General features: G+C 36.6%; 1 protein-coding gene across 1 annotated transcript; it reads right to left on the bottom strand.

The window, feature by feature from the left end:
* Positions 1-662: 662 nt before the first annotated feature.
* Positions 663-4,309, bottom strand: LOC110541537 (10 kDa heat shock protein, mitochondrial-like). Its single transcript, XM_060371565.1, has 2 exons — positions 4,179-4,309; positions 663-1,017 (listed from the first exon to the last, which is right to left on the bottom strand). Exons 1-2 carry the CDS (start codon positions 4,307-4,309, stop codon positions 663-665), a joined length of 486 nt encoding a protein of 161 aa, XP_060227548.1.
* Positions 4,310-22,463: the final 18,154 nt, after the last annotated feature.

Genomic DNA, 22,463 nt, shown 5'->3' with positions numbered 1-22,463 from the left:
AAGAAGACAATACAGCCACTCCTGATGAGACTAGGATCAGGGAGAAGGGGAAGAGGACTTCCCTTTTCAGTGGACTGGAAGAGGGACACAGGTGGGGAAGAGGGACAGTTGGATTGGGAGGGGAAGAGGAAGGGAGGTACATGGGGATACAAAGTGAATAAAGTGTAATTAATGAAAATAAAAATAATTTAAAAAATAAATTATAAATAGAAACTAAAACAATTATGCCAGAAAGAATTGCCAGTATTTTATAAATGTTACAATCAGGGTAAATAAAGATATTTTGATTATATACCAAATCACATAAATGACCTTCAGTATAAGTAACTAAAAGAGAAAATATGTCTATATTTCTGAACTATAGAATATTTTCTTTGTGAGAAAGAGATTTTAATTGCTATGCTGTTTCTATAAAATGCTTATTATGTTCTCAGAAATTGATTTTATCCTATATGTTGTATAGAATTTCTTTTCTTTTTTTTACATTATTTTATTTGGAAATGTTTAACAGTACAATGAAACTATACTCCAGAGACAATGGATGTCATTTCTTTAGGCATCATCAGTTTATTATAAAATGGAGGCAATGAAATTACATGATGAAATAGTTCAGAACATTGGTGGAATGGGCAGTTTCGTGTGACACCATTTCAACAGTGATTTCAGTCCACATACTTTCCAAGAATGTCACAATCTCTAATTAAGAAATAAACCTTGTCGCCTAGAAATACTTTGGTGTCTCCATACTCTGGGAGAAGAACTTTGTCTCCAACCTTCACACTAACCTGTTGAATCTCTCCATCCTTTGCTTTCACACCTGATCCCACAGACACTACTGTTGCTTGCAATAATTTTCCTTGAGAATTTTCTGGAAGCATAATGCCGTCTTTGGTGCCGGTTTTGCTGGCACTCTTTTCAACCAATACTCGGTCAAAGAGCGGAAGAAAACTTTCTAAAAGCTTGTTCAACCATGACTTGCTGCCACAGCTGCATAAGTACTCTGCCCCGAGGCCGCCACTGCAAGGAGAGACTAGAATTTATTCTTAAGTAGTTGTGGTGGCAAGTCTAATTTGTGGCTACTGCCTCTGTTTCTTGATGTCAGTGTGAATTAAGTTATTTTCAAAGTCTTTCAGGCATGGTACCTTTATGGTAAATAAATCTATGACATTGGATGTCATAATTTTTATTGTTCTTAAGAAATCAGAAAGTACATTAAATCACAATTTCAGACTTTATCTCAAACTAAATTTATTGTGTGCGCTGTTGTGCATAGTGTATATATTTAAGTAATTCATCACGTCTTTCTAAGAAAAATTGTTCCAGAAGATCTTGGCAACTTCCATGGGTTATATTCTCTTCTCTTGTACTATTACACAGTTTGAAGCATATTTTCTTTATAAGACTTTTTCTCATAGAGGCATTTCTACAATACTTATGATAGTGTTTAATGTGTTGTTCCTGAAAACATGCCAGGTGATTTATTTACAATTATTGTTATTGTGCCAAATCTTTCACAGAACAATTAACAGAAGAGTTATGCATTTTGTTCCACGGTTTCAAAAGTTTTATTCCATGAATCCTTGCCTGTTTCTCTTGGCAAATGATAAGAACACCATGATGGGGCAAAACATTTGGTAAGAACATGATGGCATGGCAAACCCCCCACACATCAGGTGAACAAATCATATAGAGAAAATGCTAGTACTACCTCATTGTCTGCTTTTATCCCATCGAGGTGAACGGGCAATGGGAAGATGGCACCTCCTTCATGCCTGTATTTGTTTAATCATTTATTATTGGATATGTTTATATCCATACAAATTTGAAGGTGTGATTAATTTGATAATCTTGTAGATATCACTCAAATCAAGTGAACATTCAGAGTTTTGTGTCATATTGAACAATATAACAGGATAATTATTTTTGTGTTATTTGTACATGATTTAGAAGTAAAACACATGTGGTTTAAATGCTTATACCCATAAACATAGAACTGTCTAAAAATTAGTGATAAAGCTACTTTGTACAGTCAAAATAAATAAATACAGATATGCATAAATGCTCAAAGAGCAGAGATTAAGAGACGTAATTCTCAGCACAAAACAGCGTGCCTACATTAAGGCTCCACCATCAATTCTCTGAGAGCATCATAGAAGAGAAGGAAGAATGAATGTAAGATCCACATGATAGGCAAAAGAATATTTTAAAAGCAGTCTTCTGGACTTGACATGACTATCACAGTTACAATCTAAAAGCAACTGTGGTTACCTGAACAAAAACTACACAAGATACAGTCAGCTAAAATCCAGCATAGATGTGGTAGATTATCTCAAGTCTCCACTGTACCCTGAGTGATCATTTTCAATGGATAATTGCTAAAGGAGGAAGAATCATGGTGAAGTTGTATCAAACGGTAGGTTTCTCACGATCCATAGATGGCTCTACATCCATAATATCTGGGAAATACTTATTGAATAAACAAGTGCATACACACATGCAGACATAAACACAGACAGACATAAAAAACTTGTATTTGGGATAGGGTATGATACAGGGATATGGGAGGAGTTTGAGAAGGAACTGTGCATAGATGTGAAAATGCTTCATTATATATGTATGAAGTTCTCAAAAGTAAAGAAAAAAATAATAGTACTTGGTATTAAAATATCAAAATCAAATATGCCTTTGTAGTCTTTCATCAGTAGATAATTTTGCAATAGCCTTGAATAAATTTCACCATATTAAACATCTATTAGTCTTTACTGAAGGCACCCTTATAAATTCCAGCACTAGATTCTACTGCACTAGGCTTTCTAGAGTCTACTGCATTAGATTCCAGCACTAGATTCTACTGTACTAGGTTTTCACTTTATTCTCCAATGTTCAAATTCCAATCACCTTTCCCAGTGCTTCTATAATTTCTACCCTCAACTTATCTCTCTCATTCTCATCCACAACCACCCCCACTCCACCACAAAATCTATTGATGATCCATGCTTTCTCCTTTGAGCCCTCCTTGTTACTTAGCCTGTCTATGTTGTGCATTATAACATAATTGTCATTTACTTAACAGCAAATATTCACTTAAAAGATAGTACATACCATATTAGGAAAACCTGTCAGAGAAGAGGTAGAAAAATTGTAGGACCAGAGAGATCAGAGACACCAGGAGAACATGAACCACAGAATCGGCTAAGCAGAGGCTTACAGAAACTGAAGCCACAATTACAGACTCTGTATGAGTCTGAACTAGGTCTTCTGTATATATTTTGTTGTTGTATAGCTTGGTGTTTGGTGGAAATCCTAACAGCAAGAGAAGGGGTGTCTTTTGTTTCTTCTTGGGATCCTTTTCCTCCTACTGGGTTGCCTCCTCTAGTCTTAATATCGGGGTTTATGCCTATTCGTATTGTAACGTGTTATACCCTGTTCAGTTGATACTCCTGGGAGGCTAGCTCTTTTCTAATGAAAAATGGGGAAGGAATGGATCTGGGAGATAAGGCAGTTGGGAAAGTGACTGGGAGGAGAGGAAGAAAGAAAGACTGAGGTAGGGATGTAATGCATGAGAGAAGAAAAATATATTAATGCTATAAATTTGACTAAAAAATTAAAAGAACATATCAACATATCTATCATATAGTATTTACCTTATATATTCATCCAAGAATATGTCAAACATTTTTTAAGAAAAAAAAAAGCCACATGGCTTGACCACCACAGTGAGAACTACTACAATGTGCAAATATGTGGTGGACAGACAAAAGAGAAAAAGAAGTGGAACAGTTTGTGCACTATGAGGAACAGTGGAAGGGAGACATAAGGGTGGAGAGAAATAGCGTGCTGTGAGTAGCCTGACCTGCCACCTGAGGCCATGATGAAATTTCAACCCATGCTGCTGCTAAGGGCCATGTCTGGGTCTGTTCCTATGCAGCAGCAGGGGTCTGTGTTGATATCTGTGGCCCTTATTACCACTAAAGACCACATGAATGCCCCTAGTCTGGGCTGTTACCAGGGACAAAGTAAATGTTCAAGGGCTATGCAGAATTTACCCTGCCCCTCATTGATGGTAGCTCTTTAAAAAATTGGCATCACATCTCACGGGCTGAAGCACCTTCCCTTCCACATTCTGAAGAGCTGGCACCCAAGGTCATAATAGTATGTGAGCTGTCCCTACTCCTCACCTGTTGAAGCAATTGGAAAAGCAGGCCCTGCACCTTGCCTCTGCAGCACAGTCAAGCTGGTGGTGGGGCATGGGTGAGCTTCCCAGGTGTAAGAGCAGTAGAGCTGACCATGCCCTTGCCAGCTGCACCATTGTGTGAGACAGTTGAAGCAATGCTGAAGAGCTTGACCTGATGGTGTGGGTGAGGGAGAGTAGGAAACCTGAACAATTTAGCTATGAGCCAGGTCCAGGGCTTTGAGTTGGCCTACCCCTTTATCTACCACATCTATGAACTGCTGTAATTTGAAAGGGATGGTACTGCATATACAAAATTTCAAGAGCTCTGTGGGCAACAACAAAGGGCAACAACAAGATAACTGAGAAGAATCTGAGTAAAGACCCAGTCTTGATGGTGTAGCAGAAGCCAGTGGCCTGGAACCAGACCAATGACTCATTGCATTGAAACTTTTGTGGACAAAGGGTATACTGTGGAACACACTGTGACACAATACTGCTCCCAGGATAAGACATTTTCTATGCTTTCTTTGGTTTGATTTATTGTTTTGTTTTTGTTTGTTTTTTTTTTGTGGGGGAGAAGTAGCAAGAGCAGAGAAATAAAAAAGGATGGGGGGATGAATGGGATTTTGATGCATGATGTCAAACTCAAAAGAAAAAAAACAAAAAGGTAAAAAAGAAAGGAAAGAAAAGAATATCCTTTTATTGGGCAGTAGGTCTTCAAAATAGACTTGTGATAATTAACCAGACTGTATTATAAACATAAGCCCCAGAGGGCCAATGAATACTGTTGTTTAGCTAAATTGACATAGTATCATGCTGTCTTCTAAATATTTATGCTTATACCCATAGACAAATGCTCTTCTCATGCATAATAAATAAACTGCAATAAATGCAGAGACTAATGGATGCACAATGGGCTAGAATTAGTGACAGACCAATTCTGAGCCTCAAACATATCATTCACACCATTAATTTACTATCCCCTTGAAAGAACAGGGAACACTGTGGAAGAGGGAATAGAAAGAAAGTAAAAACAGAAGGATAGGGAAAAGGGCCATGAAATAACACTTTCTCAGAAAGATTCAGCCATTGCAATCATGACGTCACAGCTGCAGGTACAAATTCTACACAAAAATGGACATGAAAGCAGGAGGTGCTCCAGGAATCCCAGCTGTCACTACTGGGTTATTGGTCCCTAACAGATTCAAAAAGAGAGACAGTCATTGCCTTTTGTCATCTACCCATCCACTGGTGACCCATTCTCGCTCCAATGGAAAGTTCCAATCCTGAATCAACATAAATGGCCCTGTTTAAACTTCATGAATATAAAAACAAGTCAATGATCAACAACCAAAATGGATTTAGTGGGAGGAAGAGGAGCAGGGCTTGATATAAATAAGAGTAAGAGAGGAGATGAGTATGGGGACAGAATAACCAGAACGTATTATATACATTTTCAAAAGTCTGAGAACACAAACTTATCAATAAAACAAAACAAAAAAATTTTAGTCTATTCAACACCCATATAAATATTTGAAAGCTAAAATAAACAATTTACAATGTTATTTTCTTTGTAAGGGTACTGATTGTCTAGTGCTGGCTAATTAGGTAGATCAATATTTTTTTAATTTTTATTTTTTTATATTCATTACAGGTTATTTGCTTTGTATCCCAGATGTAACCCCCTCCCTCATTCTGTCCCAATCTCACCCTCTCTCCCTCACCTCCTCCCTGCCCCTCTCTAAGTCCACTGATAGGGGAGGTCCTCCTCCACTTCCATCTGACTGTAGTTTCTCAAGTCTCATCAGGACTGGCTGCAATGTCCTTCTCTGTGGCCTAGCAAGGCTGTTCCTCCCTTGCAGGAAGAGAGAGGTGAAAGAGCCTACCACTGAGTTTATGTCAGAGACAGTCCCTTTTCCTCTTACTAAGGAAACCCACTTGGAATATTTTTTCTAATATTTTCTTGTATGGTGAGGCATATTCAGTAAATAGGATTTAAGTTGGGTTATTAGAGACAGCTGCTTTTTTCATATTATACCTACTCATGTGATGGACTATTCATACTTAAATGTCTAAAATAAATTAAAATAGAAATGATGATATGTAGATATGTTACTAAGGCTCTTACTAATAGTGGTTTATCTTGTTGTTCTTGGTTTCATTGGTATACTCACTTACAAGTGGATATTAGACATATAATATAGGATAATCATAGTGAAATCTGTATACTTAAAGAAGCTAATCAAGAAGGAAGACCCTGGATAAGATGCTCAATCCTCATTCAGAAAGGCAAATAGGATGGACATTGGACAATGCAGACAGTCCTGCTGAGACCTGATAGACTAGGATCATATAGAAGTGGAGGAGGACTTCCTATGTCAGTGGACTGGGGGAGGTCCATGGGAGAAAAAAGGGAGAGTGGGAATGGGAGGATACAAGGGAAGGGGCTACAGCTAGGATAAAAAGTGAATAAACTGTAATTAATAAAAACATAAATAAATTTTAAAGAGTGGTTTACTAGTTGTAAACCACCTCTTAAATATTAAGTTATGATATACTGCAATTCTAAATTGGTATGCATAATTTAAAGACAGGTTGAAGTAAATAGAAAATATTCCAAGATTAGGTGATTTAGTAAAACATGTCATAATGAAACATTAATTTCCTCGGTTTTTGTTACCCTACATTCTGTGAAAGTGCAATTTATGAAACTCATTAACAAGTTACAAAACTGATTTTCTGTAATCCATTTTGATACCTGAATGTTTACGTACTTTATTTTTGTTCTTTGTTGAAGAAAATATTCTAAAACAGGATATTAAATTATATATGTCTCTGTAAGTTTTATTCATTCAGCCTTTTAATATTGTATTTGTTGTGTCTTCTGACTAACATATGCTTAAAATGCTTGCATGATGTATATGGTATAAAATATTATATTGTGTTTAAATGACAAAGAACAGGACTCATGTAAAGTGGGTAGAATATGTAAAAATACATTAAATGCATTGTGGTCATTAATGACTGAATACAGTTTGCAGAAAATGTATCTTCCTTCCCAATGCCATGTGTACAAGTATGCTTTACAATTATTTAACCCAGTGTATATTATAAACTAAAATGAGGTATAAGTAAAAAATGATTAAGGCCTTTATAAATGTTCTAATACACATTGTTCCATTGTTCTTAAAGTATGAATGAGAGAATGTATCTAACTGTACAAGAAAATTTCCAATTTGAAAAATGGCTAGTCTATATGGACAAAAATGCTATCATGAGATAAAAATTGTCGAGCTATATTTTAGGTAATTGGACTGGAAAATTCGATACTACGATGGAGCAGCTGAGAGTGGCCATTGTCACAGTAAATTCTACCAGAGTGGACGCAGGACTAGCCACAGGATTATCATCATGGATTGCTGCAGCCATGAATCATCTGAAGGAATGGGCGGGCATGGGAGCGTTAGCAGGCCTTCTGGTGTTGGTCTCCTTGGTTTGCCTGTGGTATATATGCAAGATTAGAGTCTCACAACAGTGTGATGCAGCCATGATCATTCAGGCCTTTACAGCCATTGAAGCAGGACATTCTCCCCAAGCATGGTTGGATACCATAAAAAGCTAAAATGTTACGCTCAGGATGCGAGGCTAAGCACTGCACTCAGGGTCAGCCGCTTTGGACCCAGAGAAGAGCATGTCTGATTGCATGTGGGTTGATGCCCCAGGTCCCGCCTCTGAGAAAAAGGTATTGAACGGGTCTGATGCTCTTTGGGTGGATGACACCTAAATGAACATCGGTACAAAGTCCCAATTTATTTCTAATATCAGAGATCAGACCTCTACTCTTGCCTGATGCGTCTAAAACAAAAAGGGGGAACTGTAGAGAGCTGCGGAATGCTATGCCTTAAAGATGGAGCTGGTTTCCGCCTTCCACCCTCCCGATGGTGAGTGCTCTCTGTCATGAACAATTCCACATTTGGCTAAGGCTGAGGATCTGGCTTGCTTCCATGTATGTGGACCTCTCTGCATTGCCCACGTGGCACGCCTGGGTTGGCTACCCAAAGGCTATTTAAGCTGTGGGCTGGCTTTCCCCAGGGTCCGAGGATTGTTCAAGGTTCCTGAATAAACTGCATTGAAAAAAAAATTGTACACATTTTTCTGTGTTAAGTAAATATGTAAGAAACAACAAAAAGTATTCCATTACACTGTCTTTATTCATTCTATATAAAACGAATTTATATGTTATTTGTTCACTTCGTATAAAATGCTAATGCGACCAAGATTACATACCTAAAGATAGAACAATGGAAGCAGTGCCTCTGGACTTCATGTTATGGTGAGGTACTGACAAAGTTTTTTTTTTCCTATGATGTCTTTATCTTTGAAAATATTGTCTTAATGATAAGATTAGCACGTTAAAACTAGTAAGTATTTCTAAGAATCACAAGGTATTAAATTTCTTTTTTTTTTCCTCTCTCTTCTCCCCCTATGCCCTTTCCCTAGTCCTTTGGTAGGGAAGGATCTACTCTCTTCTATCTGACCCTAGTTTATCTTATCTTATCAAGGCTGTCTGCACTGTCTTCCTCTGTGTCCTGGCAAGGCTGCACCCCCCAGGGGTAGGTTATCAAAGAGTTAATGTTAGAGACACCCCCTGAACTGTCCTGTGGGCTAGTCGAACAGCATCCACCTGAAAGAGGGAGTGAAAATGGGGGGGATGGAGACGCGAAGAATGGACACAAGACAGATTCCTGATCAAGTCTCAGTTTACTAAACATGCAAACAACACTCATAAAACAAAGGGTACAAGAATTTTTTTTCACAGTAGCAACACATCTATGCCACCTGGCAAGGCATCCAAGAATTCACTCAAGGTTACAGAAAGTTTGCTGTCTGGTTCCCAACATTACAGGGAGCTTGCTATCCACTTCTCAGGCTCAGAACATCTCACTTTTTGTTTTAGACGCATCAGGCAAGAGTAGAGGTCTGATCTCTGATATCCAACCATGCTTGGGGAGAATGTCCTGCTTCAATGGCTGTAAAGGCCTGAATGGTCATGGCTGCATTATGCTGTTGTGAGACTCTAATCTTGCATATATACCACAGGCAAATCAAGGAGACCAACACCAGAAGGCCTGCTAACGCTCCCATGCCCGCCCATTCCTTCAGATGATTCATGGCTGCAGCAATCCATGTTGATAATCCTGTGGCTAGTCCTGCGTCCACTCTGGTAGAATTTACTGTGACAATGGCCACTCTCAGCTGCTCCATCGTAGTATCGAATTCTCCAGTCCAATTACCTAAAATATAGCTCGACAATTGTTTAGACAGATTTGCAGCACAGGAAAAATTCTCATGTTGTATGCTAGTGACACAAAGTCCAGCATACTTTCATTGACAGCCAGGTTGAGCAATTTGCCATAGGGTATCAATTTTTTCAAGTTTTAAGAAGTCTGGTATTTAATAAGAGAGGAAATGATTAAAGTAACATTTATTAGAAATAAATACAAATAAAGAGTAACAGAAATCTTTCCTTCCTAACTCCATTTCTGCTGTTTCTAAATTCAAGATTCTGCCAGGGCATTTTCAATGCAAAATCTAAAGAGCATGAAATTTGAGAAAGGAGATCGAGTGTACTGAGAGTGTGCTGCATTTTATTAGAAACACCACCACCACTCCTAACAGCGGGTCTGTAAGAGCTTGAGGTCTAGGTAAGGAAAGGGAGAACATCAAGTTGGAGAGCATTTCCAAGTCAAATGTCTCTGGCATATGAGGTGGATTTGTAATTCCCAACCTGGCCTTCACAATTCAACACAAACTTTGACATATTGGGCACAAAAACATGGGAAAAGAAGTTGAACCAAGCTCCTTAACAAAATGTAAAGACTCTCTTCGTTTGTACAATACATTATTGTCCCACATCACACTCCCTTATATTCTGCTGATGGAGGTGAGTATAGGGACATTCTCATCTTGCCAAGAAAGAGTATCTTTCTTGAATAAGAAAGAGTATCTTTAAATAAATAATGACAAATTATGTCATATTCAATATCATTCTGTAATTTAGAAAATTAGGTAGGAAAGTATACCTGAAATGACACTTTGTCTAAACAGGATGTATCAATTTATTTAAATGACTAGCTCTTAGGTCATCCTAGAATTTACCAACAAAGAAATGACCAGGGAGCAGATTAGAGCTGCACATACAGAGATCTGGCAGAGTAATAATTCTAAATTAATCCATCTATTGTCTATGAGAAGAAACTCTGCCCTATGTGAAAGAGCTAAGGTAAATTACCACACTGTCTTCATAAAAACAGATTCCAAGACATATGTCATAACACATTAAGAAGTAAAACAAAAATATTCCAGATGGTGTGAAGTTATCCTTATCAATGCTCCCAGAAAGAGTGATTTTAAATTTCATTCAGGCCACAGAGGAAGAGAATGCAGCCAGTCCTGATGAGATCTGATAGGCTAAGGTCAGATGGAAGGGGAGGATGTCCTCCCCTATCAGTGGACTAGGGGAGGGATTTGGGAGGAGATGAGGGAAGAAAGGTGGGATTGGGAAAGGAAGAGCAAGGGGGCTATAGCTGGGATACGAAGTGAATAAACTGTATAAATAAAAAAAATCATTTAGAAGTGGTGTGAATGTGTCTAAAAAATAAGGTGCCATAGGGTGAGAAAGGGATTTAGAAAAATAATAAAGTTTCTAACACCAAATAAATTTTATGGATGAAATCTGGCTTCATTTTTCATGCTAATTAAATAAAAATCAGTATTGAAAGAGAACAATGCTTATAGAAAATAATGGTGTGCTAGTGTTTTAATATTAAATGAAACAGAAAAGATAAAGTGCTGCTAATTTGAAAACAGTAGTTTAAGCTTATTTAGAAATCTCAGTTTTCAGTAGAGGTAGACAATAATAATTCAATACCCCTTCATAAGCAATAGAATTTTCAAGTGACAATGACACATTAATAAATCAAGTCTGTATCATGAACATGAATTATTTGAGTTAATGATTAACGAATATTAAGCAGATCTGAAATTGGCATTGATGGAAGTGCTGAGAATATATGAATATGTGTAAACTCTTACTATTATTGGTTGATTTATAGTGATCTAGGAAACCATTCTTTAATAGGGTCATAATAAAAAATAATAAAATTCAAAAATAATTATAGTCCTCACCCCTCATCTTCATATGGCCATATATGGGGGTGGAGACCAGTACAAAAAATACATTTAATCAAAATGCAGAGTTGTGTAGCCCAGTTCCAATGAGTATGTCTACAAAAGGTTTCCACACATAAGGCTCTGGGGACTTTGCTGAATAGGGGTTGAAAATAGTGTGAGAGCAAGAGAATCTGGGTGCATCCTGTGAGATTGTGTATCCTAGTAATGTCAGAAGCTATATCAATAAAGTTTCACCAACACAAATTCTAAACATTAGAAGATCAAGAATGATAGGCATGGCAAAGTGGACAGGCAAAAGACCATTTTGTCTCAATGCCACACGAAGAACTACAGGCAGCTAATAAATGCTGACAGTAGAAAAAATAGTCTTTTCCAAGGTGGAACAAATAAATAGTTACTGAATATCAATAGTCAGCCCTGGAAACATACAAATAAGTAACATTATACAAATTGAATGAGTTGTATTTAGAAATATATGAGTATAGATATATATGTATGCGTGTGATAACTATTAGTGAACAATTTGACATGAATTTTAAAGTGAGTAAGGAGAGGTATATAGGAGATTTCAGAGAGAGGTAAGGAAATAAAGAAATTATGTAACCATATTATATTCTCCAAAATAAAGAAAAAAATGGATACCAACAACTAATGCAAACTCAAATTTACAAAATGAGGTAAATAAAGCATCTTTTTACATTTTTGAAATATTCTAAAATACTGTGAGTTGGGTATTTTTAAATTTTTTTTATTAATTACACTTTATTCACTTTGTATCCCCCCTGTAGCTCCCTTCCTTCTCCCCTCCCAATGTCTCCCTTCCTCCCCCTTCTCCACACATGCCCCTCCCCAAGTCCACTGATAGGGGAGGTCTTCTTTATCTTCCTTCTGATCCTACTCTATTAGGTTTTATCAGGAGTGATTGCATTGTCTTCCTCTGTGGCCTAGTAAGGCTGCTCCCCTTTCAGTGGGAGGTGATCAAAGAGCAGGCCAATCAGCTTATGTCAGGCTTTTTTTACTTGATCTTAACTATTCTGATTGGTAGAAAGAAAAATCTTTAAGTTGTTTTAATTTCAATTTCTCTAATTGATATAGATGATTTTTCAAGTTTTTCTCTCTATATAAGTACATGTATATATTATATATAATATAGTGTTCTCCCTTTGTAATATATGTATGTATATATTTTTCGTTTATATAGTGCTCTCTCTATATATGTGTGTATAGTCTATTTATCTATCAATCCATCAATCTATCTATTATCTATCATTCATCTATTTCTACATCTTTAGCTAAATTTTTGTTACTTTGTGTGTCCCTTTTTTTATGGGAGTATGTTTTTATTTTAATCCCAGCTGTGGGGATAAGAGGCTGCTGCACATCAGGTGTTATGATTTGCCTCATGCTCTAGCAGGGGCATGGTTTTGCCACCTGCAGATAGTTCTAGCAAGTAGGTGATGTTTTCAATTCTGGGAACTTTCCAGAGATTGTATAAAGGCGATGGCCCTGAAAGGTAGGGTAGCTGTGGTTGGCTGGTTGGTGATTGGGTGCTCCGGCTTGCTGTTGGCTGTGCTTTGTCAAGTAGTCATGCACAAAGGAACAACAAGAAGAAATGAAATATTCTGATTAAGATGATCAAATTTGCCCAATGAACTCAATCCCGCTAATCAGGAGCTAATAAGATGATAAATTTGCCCTTTCTCCCTCTATCCCTTTTACTCTCCTATTGAGTGTTAAGGATTTAATAAGGGTGGAGAAGGGTGAAAGAGAAAAAAAAAGGGGGCATACAAAGTAATAAAAATTTAGCTACAGATATAGAAATAGATGAATGATAGATAATAGATAGATTGAGTTGGGTCTTTGGTTGTGATAATTATTAGAGTTCTAAAGTTTTGCATATTATATTCAGTCTCATTATTGTATAAAATAATATTACTTGATATGGATGATTATTTTAAACATCAAGACAGTATCAATTCTATAATTAAAGTTGCACCTGGACTTACAATTTGGAATAAAGCAAAGTGAGTATTTCTGTCATCTACTAGGGTTTATGATAGCCTGGAAACCATCCAGAATCACAGTGGCATATAAAGAAGGTTCTCCTCCAGATCTATTGGTTATGACTAAAGCTTATCAAAGTTTTAAGCATAATGTAAAATGAGTATCATACATAAAATTAATATGCATATTATTCACATATATATAGCCACACTTAAGAAGACTCATAATTAAATATATGCTTTTATTATGCTCTTATCCTTCAACATAGGTGATTTCTTAAGCCATTAAAAAAAATCAACCGAGTAAAAAATGAAGCAGATCATGGCGCTGGCTTCTGGCTGTATAGTTTTAGAAATTTTAATGGTTTAGAACATGTAATTTCATCATCCAGAATTTTCTCCTTCTATCTCATCAGTCTTGTGTACTTTCTTAATCTTCTAAAATACATTTTGCTTTACATAATATAATCCCCCAAATTAACATTTTAATCCACATAACAAAGTTATGAATGTAAATATCACATAATTACTGAAGGTAATTTTTTTTCATGATCTGTGAAGAATTAATTTCTTTTGTTATATTTGACTCAGAAATGAAACATTCTAAGACTGATGATAGAATATTGCTCTGAGAATGCAAGATATAAGTGGTAAGTTAAAGATTATTATTATTATTAATATTATTATTATTATCATTTTATAATTTATTCACTTTGTATCACATTTGTAGCCCCCTCCCTCATCTCCTCCTGGTCCCACCCTCCATCCACTTTCCTACCCTACCCCTCTTCCCTAGTCCACTGATAGGGGAAATCCTTCTCTCCTACTGTCTGACCCTAGCCTATCAGGTCCCATCAGTACTTCTTGGATCCTCTTCCTCTATGGGCTGGCTACGTCGCATAACCAGGGAAAAAAGACCCAGGAGTAGGCAACCGATTTCATGTCGTGGACTCTCTCTTCACCTCTTAAAATGGAACCAACATGTTTTCTGAGCTGTCTATATGCACCTGAGCAGGGGGTATATGTCCTCTCTTATGTATGGTCTTTGGTTGATGCATTAGTGTCTGCAGTCTCCCCCACCTCCCTGGGCCCTGCTTTTCTGAAAGGTTCTCAACCATGCAACAAGGACTTTTGTTCAACTATGTTAATACCAGCTTTATTCATCATAGAAGCTAAATGATAAAGAGGACCCTTCTCATTCAGAAGGGAAAACAGGACAGACACAGGAAGCGGCAGAGACAGGGAAAAGGACTGGAGCCTACCACAAATGTCCTCTAAAAGGCTCCAACCGGCAGAGGGTCAAAGCAGATGGAGAGACTCACAGCCAAACTTTGGAAAGAGAGCTGGGAGTCTTGCGGAAGAAAGGGGCTATAAAAAGACCCAGAGGGGACTGGAGTGACAGAAGGAGTTAAAGATATTTTGAGAGCCATTTAACTTCCCTTTTGCTCAAAAATCACAAAAAAGGAAGATATCAGTTATGTGCTTAAAGAAGGTAATTGTATAAGAAGGCAAGCAGAAAAACTATTGTAAATACTCTATTTTTATGTAAATTGTATAATAAAATACTTTGCACTTGATAGTTTTTAAATGAAAGGAATTTGTGAGACTGGAGATGAGGTTCATCAGAATGAAGGGATTGTTACTTTCACAAAGAATCCAAGTTTAGTTTCCAGCATCCTCGTAGTGACTCACAATCATCCATAATTCCTTTTTCAGAGTACCTGATCTCTTTTCCGACCTTCAAGACTCCCTAACACATACAGTGTTCTTATATACACTCAGGCATAAACACATGCACATAAAATAAAGTGAATAATAAATTTAATTACATGAATTTATTTTTACAGTTATAAAATTTGAGAAGTCCCAGATATGAGCACAACAGGTCAGCAAAAAGGATTCATGCATCAAAACTTGTCCTTTTTGCTGAATCATCACAAGTAGAAGGTATCAAATTTTTTTCTAGTTTCTATTTTGTAGAGATACTATTATCAAATTTTCTCTCAAAAGGGTCTATGTCTCAATGAACATTCATCAGAAGTTGATGTTACTCTTCTGTGTAATTTTTCAGTACATGAAATCATTTGGTCATAGCACATTTTTGTGTGTCAAGCATCAGAATTTATTTCCTTGTTATTTTTTCGATCTTTTTAATACAGAATTTTGTCGTAATTATTTTTAAATTTTGATTTAATTCTTTTATTTTATTAAGTAAAGTAATTGTGACCTCTTTTTTTCTTTATTTTCCACATTCTACCTCTAAAGAAGTCTAAATACGGGCTTAAGATATGGCTCAGCATTACCATGCCACAGAAGAAGACAATGCAGCCACTCCTGATGAGACCTAATTCACTAGGATCAGAAGGAAGGAAAAGAAGACCTCCCCTATCAGTGGACTTGGGGAGGGGCATGCATGCAGAGGGTGGAGGAAGGGAGGGATTGGGATGGAGGTAGAGGTGGGAGGGAACCACAGGGGGGATACAAAGTGAATAAAGTGTAATTAATAAAGAATTAAAAAAATAAGACATGCAAAAAAAGAGAGAGAGAGAGATGGCTCAGCAAATTAGAACACTAGCTGTGAATTATGATGTCTTCAAATTCTTATTCCTAGAACCCAATGAGAAGGCAACAGTGACTTTACAGATGCCTGTAACCCTAGACTGAGATGAAGTTTAAACAGAGCCTTGAGAACTGGTGATGCCAACTTGGTTCAACACTCACTGAGATGAGCCAAAGAGTGATAGAGAGGGGCACTGCCATCATCTACAGACACAGGTGGTTCAGGTACACATGTACACATGCCATCATCTACAGACACAGGTGGTTCAGGTACACATGTACGTGTGCACATCCTTGACCCGCAATTACAAGCAGCACTGAATAGACACAGCGGCTTGTAAAAACAACAGCAAAACAACAAAAATGCGGAATTTGTAGTATTATGTGGGAAGACCTGGGAACAGTTCAAATGCTGGTTGGACATGATCTAAACACATCGTATTGACATTGAAAATTACAAAGGATTAAACAGTATTAAATTAAAAAGTATGAAAGAAAATTTATTCAAAATAAATACAGTCTGCCCAGCCCAGGCCATCATTAACTCTCAGGTTGATTGTCATAGATCTCTTGTTAGTCTTGACATAGCAAATGAAATTTCGTGTTTCAGGCCACAGCATTTCTATGAAGCTCCAGTTTCAAATACCAGCACTAGAAAAAGAAAGAGAAAGAAGAAAGTGAAAGGAATTCACTGTAAATTGCATTATTTTAATTGTGTGTGTATGTTCCCTTTAGTATAGCACACTCGCATGATTTGTTTTCATTTACTAGTATGTAGAGAACACCCACAGGGCAGTCTCTTCTTTCCAACTCCAAGTAAAACAAACATTGCCTGTGTTTGACTTGTATTACTTGTGTTGCAACTCATTTAATAGAAGTGGAAGGTAGTTAATTTATATATTTTTATGTGTCTACAAAAGAATAATATTTGACATATGGTTTTCAGAGAGTGAGAAAATTTACCATATTCTTGGATATTCTTAAGAAAAAGACTTCCACTTTCATTTTTTTCCCTAAGAACTACCACTAGTCTATAATTCAATATTATACTCACTTTAAGTGAACCTTTGAAAATGAAATGGTGGGATAAATGTTTCTTTTAATGGAACCTTCATTGGATAGGAGAATCATAGATCTTCTAGAAGGTAAGACCCAAGTTCATCTAATTTCTTAAAGTTGAAAATAACATGTTGAAAATAAAAAGTTTATCTTTACATAAAACTCTTGCCTGGTGAATCCCAAAGCTTTAAAATCATTTAAATATTTCTATTTTTTTAAATTTAAACTATCAAGTTAATATTATATTATCAAGTTAGGTATTAGTGCTAACTTTTTTATAGCAAACTTTTTCTTATGGTAAATGATGTTCATTTTATAAAATTTAAGTACATTTTGTAACACATGGATGACAATGTTTCAAACAAATATTTTGTGGTTTTCAGTAATGGGTATTGGCACATAGTCTATTTTTATTATTGTTGTTATTATTACTATATTATTTTAAAATATGTATTTATTAGAATTTATTGACTTTGTGTCTCCACTGCAGCTCCCTCCCTCATCTCCTCCCAGTCCCACCCACCGTTCCCTTTCTCCCTCTATGCCTTTTCTCTAGTCCCCTGGTATGGAAGAGCCTTCTCTCCTTCTCTCTGACCCTAGCTTTTCAGGTCTCATCAAGCCTGGCTGCATCATTTTCCTCTGTGGCCTGGCACTGCTGAACAGCCCAGGGTGCAGGATTTGGGGCTCTGTATTATGTTATTTTCAAATTTTCTTTCCCCTTTTTTACATGGACATTTGATTTTTACTTTTCTGCAGCTACCTATTCCAGGTTATCAGACTTCTGGTTACAAAATCTTATGGAAATAATTTGATTGAGTGATAGTAACCATAATTACATGACCACAAGCAACTCGAGGAGTAAAGGATTTATTTGGCTTACGTTTCTATATCACTGTTGGTCACTGAAGGTGAGATGTGAAGATACTCAAGCAAAACAGGAACATTAGGCCTATTCCATTCCATTGTAATTTTCAAATGTCTCCATTATAAATATGCTTCTATGCTTTTTGATAAAAATTGTTGTGTGCTAGAGAATTTTTTCCTCTGTGTTGAATAATAAAATAGAAGAAATCCATAAAAATAACACTATATTTTTTTATTCTCACCTGTAATATATGATACTGTTTTGTAGTTGGTCTTATATTTAAAAGTGTGCAATAGGGCTGGATGCTGTTGTGATGTGTTTTGTGTGAGTTTATCATGCTTCATGGTATATTAGTAAGAAAATATCAAAACTGTTAATTCATTTAATTTAGTGCCTCTATGAGCTATGTGTTTTTAAATATATAAAATTGTATAACAAGATATTTTAAATATATAAAATGTATGTAATATAGAAGATCTGTATAATAAATTAAAAATTTATAATAAAGGCATGCTTTTAAACATGGCGGTAATCTATAGATGTTATGTTTAAAAAACACAGATGCATTTCTCAATTCAAAAGGAAATAATTTGATTTTACATCTTGATGTGATTCCAGGTCTCATCAAAATTTGAAAATGGAGACCTAAAGGGACTCAGGAAAATTAAATAGACTCTTCAAAGTACGTATTCTCTGAGACAATAAAATGTATTACTGTGTATTATGCTTTTTGAATGTTTGAGTTTTAAAATTAATTGATTTACGTTACACCATGACTGCAGATAACATTTCTCCCTCTCTTCTTTCCTTTCATTTCTCCACACCCTGCATTGCCCCACATCAACTCCACCTCCCTTTCTCTTCAGAAAAGTAGAGGCCTCCCAAGGATACTAACCAGCCTTGGCATATTGAGTTGCATTAAGACTAGGTTCAGTTTCTACTACTGTGGCTAGGATAGACAGCTCAGTAGGGTTAAAGGGCTCCAAAAGCACACAACAGAGTCAAAAACAGCCCCTGTTCCCACTGTTAGGATTCCTGTATGAAAACCAAACTGCACAACTGTTACATATGTGCAGAGATCAGTTCCATTCATGTTCCCTGGCTGGTAGTTTCATCTCTGTGGGCTTCCATAGGCCCAGGTTAATTAATTCTGTAGGTATTTCTTGTGATGTTTTGATCACTTTGGTTCCTACAATCCTTCCTCCTCTTCCTCAAAATTCCCCAATTTTTGGTTAATTTTTGGTTGTGGGTCTCTACATCTGTTTTTATCAATTGCTGGGAGAAGCTTCTCTGATGACAGCTATGCTAGGATCCTGTCTGTAAGTACAGTAGAATATCATTAACAATGTCAGGGGTAGGCTAATTTTCATGGCATGGTTCTCAAATTTATCAGTCATTGATTGGTCATTCCCTCGATTTCTGCTCTATCTTTATTTCTGTGATGGTTTTATGGAAGTATAGCATTACAATTCCTCCATAAAAATTTTTGTCTGTGGAGGTCAAAGAGCCTGCTATTGAGTTCCTGTTAGAAATAGTCCTTTTTCCCCTTACTATGGGAAACCAATTGGTTACTGAGCTACCATGGGCCACATCCAAGCAGAGGTTCTAGTTTATATCCATTCATGGTCTTTGACCTCCCCACCCCCCAATAGAGGAGCAGTCCTGTTAGGCCACAGAGCAGGACTTTGCAGCCAGTCCTGAAGATACCTGATAAAACAGGGTGAGATGAAAGGGGAAGAGGTCCTCCCCTATCAGTGGACTTGGAAAGGGGCAGGGAGAAGATGAGGGAGGGAAGGAGGGAGGGATTGGGGAGGGAATAAGGGAGCGGGATACAGCTGGGATACAGAGTTAACAAAATGTAGCTAATAAGAAAAATAAAAGTAAGAAAAAAAAATCTTGTCTCGTTACAGTAAATGGCCAGTTCAGGCTACATACCCCCCATTGCTAGGAATATTAGTTAGGATCACCCTGATAAATTCATGGGGATTTCTATTGCCCTAGGCATCTAGCTTGTTGGAGAGATGTCCTCCTCACTGATTCCCATTGCCTCTCCCCATATTCTCTCCTTCGTCCAGCTGATCCCTCCTGTTCGCATCCTAGTCCCACCCCTATTCGGTCCTCTTGCCCCATCCACCCATGATGTTTGTTCTATTTCCCATTCTCAGTGACATTCACATGTCCCCTTTGAACTTACCTGTTACTTAGCATTGTTGGGCCCCTGGAGTTTAGCAAGTTTACTTTTAATTTATCACTTATATGCACTTATTAGTGAATACATACCATGTTTGTCTTTCTGGATGCAGATTCCCTCACTCTGGGTGAACTTTTCTAGTTTCTTCCATATGCCTGAAATTTAAATGATGTCATTGTTTTTAACAGCTGTGCATTTCTTTACTGTGTAAGTACCACATTTTCTTTATCCATTCTTCCATTGAGGAACATTAGTTTTTTGTTTGTTTGTTTGTTTGTTTTGTCACCAAGTTTTGGCTATTGCAAATAATGCTGCTATGAGCATAGTTCAGCAAGTGTTCTTGTGGTATGGTGGAACATTTTTTGGGTATATGTTCCTCAGTGGTATAGCTTAGTCTTGAGGTAGATCTTTTCCCAGTTTTCTGAGAAACTACATGATTGATTTCCAAAGTGACCATATAAGTACTCACACCCACCAGCAATAGAGGGATATTTCTTTTGTTCTACATTCTAGACAGCATGAGGTGTCACTGTTTTTTTTTTTTTTTGTTTGTTTGTTTGTTTTGTTTTGTTTTTTATCTTAGCCATTTTGACAGGTGTAAGGTGGAATTTCAGAGTGGTTTTGAGTTGCATTTCCCTGATGGCTATTAATGTTGAACAATTCTATATATGCTTCTCACCATTACAGATTCCTCTGTCGAGATTTTCTGTTTACACCTGTACCTCATTTTTAATTGTGTTATTTGACTTGTTGATGTCTAGTTTTGTGAGTTCTTTATATATTTTGGATGTTGGATTGTTGAATATAATTTACAATTCTGGAGACAACCGCTTTGTCTTTTGACAGTGTCCATTCCATTACAAAAGTTTTTTATTTTCATGAGGTACCATTCACAAATTGTTCATCTTACTGTCTGAGCTGTTGTTTTGTTTAGGAAGTTGTCTCCTATGCCAATGAATTTAAAGCTATTCCCCAATATTTCTTCCATCTGGTTTAGTTTATCTGTTTTTTTTATTTTGAGGTTTTGATCCACTTGGGCTTTAGTTTTGTAGAGGGTGATAGATATTGATCTATTTACTTTCTTCTACATTTAGATAACCATTTAGACAAGCACTATGTGTTGAAGACACTTTTTTCCCCATTCCATAATTATGGCATTATTTTTGTCAAAAGTCAAGTGTTCATAGAAATTTGAATTTACTTCTGGTTCTTCAACTAGATTCCATTAATCAATGTGTCTGTTTTTATGCCAATACCATGTGATTTTATTGTTGCCCTGTAGATTGGAAGCAAGGATGCTGATACATCCAGAAGCTCTTTTCTTGTACAGGATTGTATTAGATATCCTGGGTTTTTTGTTATTTCATATGAAATTGAGTATTGTTCTTTCAAGATCTGTAAATTATATTTTGGAATTTTGCTGGGAATTGTGTTGACTATGTAGATTGCTTATGGAAAGACTGTCAGTTTTACTATGGTAATCTTACAGATCCAAGAGAATGGGGATCTTTCCATCTTCTCATACTGTCTTCATTTTTTTTTTCTTCAAAGACTTGAAGTTCTTGATATTCACATCTTTCACCTGTTTGGTTAGATTTGCACCAAGATATTTTATACTCTGTGTGGCTATTGTGAAGGGAGTGGATTCCTTAATTTCTTCCTTAGCCCGTTTGTTATTTTTATATAGGAGGGAACTTCCCTGAAGGTGTTTATCACCTATAAGAGTTCCTTAATAGAATTTTTTGGGTCATTTATGTATACCATCATATCATCTGAGAGTAGTAACACTTTGAGTTCTTCCTTTCAAATTTTATCACCTTGACACCTTGATCATCTTTAATTGTCTTATTGCTCTAGCTAGAACTTCAAGTACTGTAATTGATATGCACAAAGGAGACTTGTCTTGTCCTTGGTTTTAATGGAATTGCTTAAAGTTTCTTCTCCATTAATTTGAAATTGCCTGCTGTGTATTGCATTTATTATGTTTAGGTATGTGCCTTACATGCCTGAGCTCTCAAAGACTTTTATGATAATGGAATAATAGATTTTGTCAAAGCCTTTTTCAGCATCTGATAAGACGATCATGTTTTTAATATTATTATTATTATTATTATTATTATTACTGTTTGTTTATATAGTAGATTGTATAGGTGGATTTTCATAGGTTGAATCATCCCTTCATCTCAGTGATCAAGCCTACTTGATTCACAGAAGATGATCATTGTTTTTGTATTTTTTTTTCTTTTTTCAAAGACAGTGTTTTTCTGTGTAGCCTTGCCTGTCCTGGACTGGCTTTGTAGATCAGGCTGACCTCAAACTCACCTGCCTCTGCCTCCCAGTGTTCTAGGTTTATAGACATGCTTCAGTGCACCAGTCTTGGATGAACTAATTGATGTTTTCTTGGATATGGTTTGAGAG

The sequence above is a fragment of the Meriones unguiculatus genome, chromosome 18 (assembly GCF_030254825.1).
Source record: "Meriones unguiculatus strain TT.TT164.6M chromosome 18, Bangor_MerUng_6.1, whole genome shotgun sequence".
Taxonomy (NCBI): Eukaryota; Metazoa; Chordata; class Mammalia; order Rodentia; family Muridae; genus Meriones; species Meriones unguiculatus.
Note: the sequence above shows the minus strand (reverse complement) of the source record. Positions and strands in the feature narration are given on the sequence as shown.

What these genes read in the sequence shown, in the direction of transcription:
- LOC110541537 (XM_060371565.1), bottom strand. Translation starts at nt 4,309, where the DNA reads ATGGTGCAGCTGGCAAGGGCATGGTCAGCTCTACTGCTCTTACACCTG. An exon ending in TTTTCCAATTGCTTCAACAG is followed by an intron (nt 1,018 to 4,178) that starts GTGAGGAGTAGG and finishes CTCTCCTTGCAG; the next exon opens with TGGCGGCCTCGGGGCAGAGT.